The sequence below is a fragment of the Diabrotica virgifera genome, chromosome 1 (assembly GCF_917563875.1).
Source record: "Diabrotica virgifera virgifera chromosome 1, PGI_DIABVI_V3a".
Lineage (NCBI taxonomy): Eukaryota > Metazoa > Arthropoda > Insecta > Coleoptera > Chrysomelidae > Diabrotica > Diabrotica virgifera.
The window spans coordinates 25,831,559-25,834,197 of record NC_065443.1 but is presented as its reverse complement, the minus strand read 5'-3'; the positions used below and the strand labels follow the sequence as shown (position 1 = coordinate 25,834,197).

The following is a 2,639-nucleotide window of genomic DNA, read 5'->3' as shown; positions in this document are numbered from 1 at the left end:
TAGAGATGCACACATGTTTCAATCATTTGAGATACCCTTTTGTAGAAGTATTTGGAAGATAACTATTAATAATTTCATTTGTAAAGATACGATTTGTAAAAAAGTATATACAAAGTGGTTTTGCTGGTATGAAATAAATAAATAAAAATACGTTGTCATGTCTTATTTTTTCCCAAATGGTATTTTGTATATTTGAAATTAAAAATAATTTACATATTTTAAAACCAAATTATTTTTTTTTCAACTATACAAATATTTTAACCTAACATTTTCTTTCCACCAAAATTACATTTTGAAATTCCCGCTTGAAATTAGTTCCGATACAAGCGGCATGGAGCGCTGTTTTTCATATTTAACCAAAGCGTTATCGTGAAACATCTAGAGGAGGTAGGTGATCTGTGGTATATGCACGACTAATTTTAAAATACAAACTTGTTTGTTTTTTCGTGCGGCAACGTGCGTCTGGACATTGAAAAATTAATTTTGGGAGTACTCGAAAGACAAGCATTATGGGACCAAACAAATAAGGATTACCACAACCGAGATATGGCTCGTAAGATGTGGATATCCCTGGCAAAAGAAATGGGTGAAAACAGTAAGTATATTTATAGATATTTGCATTATTTTTAATCTAATATTTATTTAATACATACTAAGGTACTTACAGACTATTTTTAATATTGTCATTATTAAAATATATGCATTTTATATTTTGAGAGGTTAAAAACTATCATATTGAAATGGAACGGACCCAGAGTTACTATTAAAATACGTTTTAAAGGCATTTTTAATATCATATGCTTGTCGATTTGCTCTGTTGTTAATTCTTGATCTATTTGGTTGGTACGTCTCCATAGTTGATACTGTTTCTGGAAGATTTAATTCCTTTATACCCTCTTGGTCAATGACAATGTTATGAAGAATACATGTACATTTTACAATTATATCAACTTTGTCGGGGTAAACTTCCATATCGTTTTTTAATACTCTCCATTTGGACGTTAATATGCCAAAAGCACATATTTAATTTTTCATTTTGCAAAACATACTATTTACTTCTTAATTTTTAGGCGATGTACTCAAATCAAAATGGCGGGGACTAAGAGATAACTTTAGAAAAGAACTAACAAAAACAAAAAAAGGGCGATCCGGAGATGCTGGTGGAATATCAATACCATCAAAATGGTTTTATTTCACACTGATGCTTTTCCTAAAAGACAATATGACCCAAAGAAATGCTACAGGAAATATTCCTCCTCTCAATAACCAAGAAAATTCATACGAGGAAAATACTACGCCAGATACAATCTCTGAACCTGATTATGAGAGAAATCATAATTCTGAATTTAATTCAGATTCAGAATTAAATACTGACACTATGCCTACGACACCCAAGGCTGCTAAAATAGCTCAAGCAAATAAGGAAACGGGTACAAAGAGTAAAAAAGCTAAATCTTCAGTATATGAAAAAATGATCGCTATAGAAGAAGAAAAACTGAAAGCATATAGAGAAAAGTGTAAGGAAAGAACAAAGGAAGAAGATAGTGACTTTCATTTCCTCATGAGTCTGATGCCGTACATGAAGAAAATACCCGAAGACCAAAAATTATCAGTACGGATAAAAATACAACAATTTCTTCTGGACGCCCAGCCGCGTGCTCAGTCTGTCAGGACAAGAACTACTGCAGTGGACCAAGAAACCGATCAAAGCAGGTATCAAGTGGTACTGCCATCAGCTTCATCAGAAAACGAACTAGGATGTTCAGATGTGCGAAAAATTTAACAAGTTCTTTTGGAAGTCCAGCCACGTGCTCAGTCTGTCTGGACAAGAACTACTGCAGTGGATCAAGAAATGGATCAAAACGAAGCAGGATATTCAGGTGTTCGAGAATACTTACATAATTTTCAGTAGTGTAATGAAAGTACTTTATTAGTTTATTTTAGTTTTTATATCCTTACTGCATGAAAAATTATTTCTTTTTTAAGTTTGTATAAAACATATTTAGTTTAATAAATCATTTCTATAATAAAAAGTAATGACTTACCTTAACGTTAATGCCAGTTTCTCTGCTGGTTGAATACACTTTCGAAAGTTCGACTGTTTTTCCAGTCTTCCGGAAATATGAGAAAAAATATAATTAAATGTTTCAGGTAACATTCGAAAATATTCAAAAAACTGCTGTGGTTGGTGTAACAAATCATTCCATATTAAGTGAAACTCGCCATTTTCTTCTCTATTTCTATATAAATCATTTACCCATATTTTTGGGTTTTCTAACATCAAAAGGCGTAAAAAATTATTTTCTAATAAATATTCTTCATCTTCAGCCATGTTTTCTGAACGCAAAGTCGCAGTTATACGCATGCAATCCAACCACCTAGTCGCACTACGAAGGTCGTCCGTTTATGTCCGACTGATTGGTCGTCAGACTACGCATCCAATATAACCGTGGCCTTATATTTACAACCAGCAACACTATTAAACTTATCTTAAAGTTAACTGAATGAACGGAATCTGATCATTTTGTTCATTATGATACGACAAGAAATAGTGCCCTGAATGTATAATTGCCTTTTAAATTAATAAAAATTTGCACTCAAGGAGACAAGGAAAGAGAAGTGGAACATTTTATTAACAA

At 32.3% G+C, this 2,639-nt stretch overlaps 1 protein-coding gene across 1 annotated transcript; it reads left to right on the top strand.

The window, feature by feature from the left end:
- The first annotated feature begins 238 nt into the window (after positions 1-238).
- On the top strand, positions 239-1,987 carry LOC126887729 (uncharacterized). The gene is made up of 2 exons (XM_050655445.1): positions 239-595; positions 1,071-1,987. The coding sequence occupies exons 1-2, from the start codon at positions 547-549 to the stop codon at positions 1,781-1,783; spliced, it is 762 nt and encodes a 253-aa protein (XP_050511402.1). The 5' UTR covers positions 239-546; the 3' UTR covers positions 1,784-1,987.
- The last annotated feature ends 652 nt before the right edge of the window (positions 1,988-2,639 follow it).

Coding starts and splice junctions, on each gene's coding strand:
- LOC126887729 (XM_050655445.1), top strand. CDS start 547: ATGGCTCGTAAGATGTGGATATCCCTGGCAAAAGAAATGGGTGAAAAC. Junction 596..1,070: donor AAAAGAAATGGGTGAAAACA/GTAAGTATATTT, acceptor CTTAATTTTTAG/GCGATGTACTCAAATCAAAA.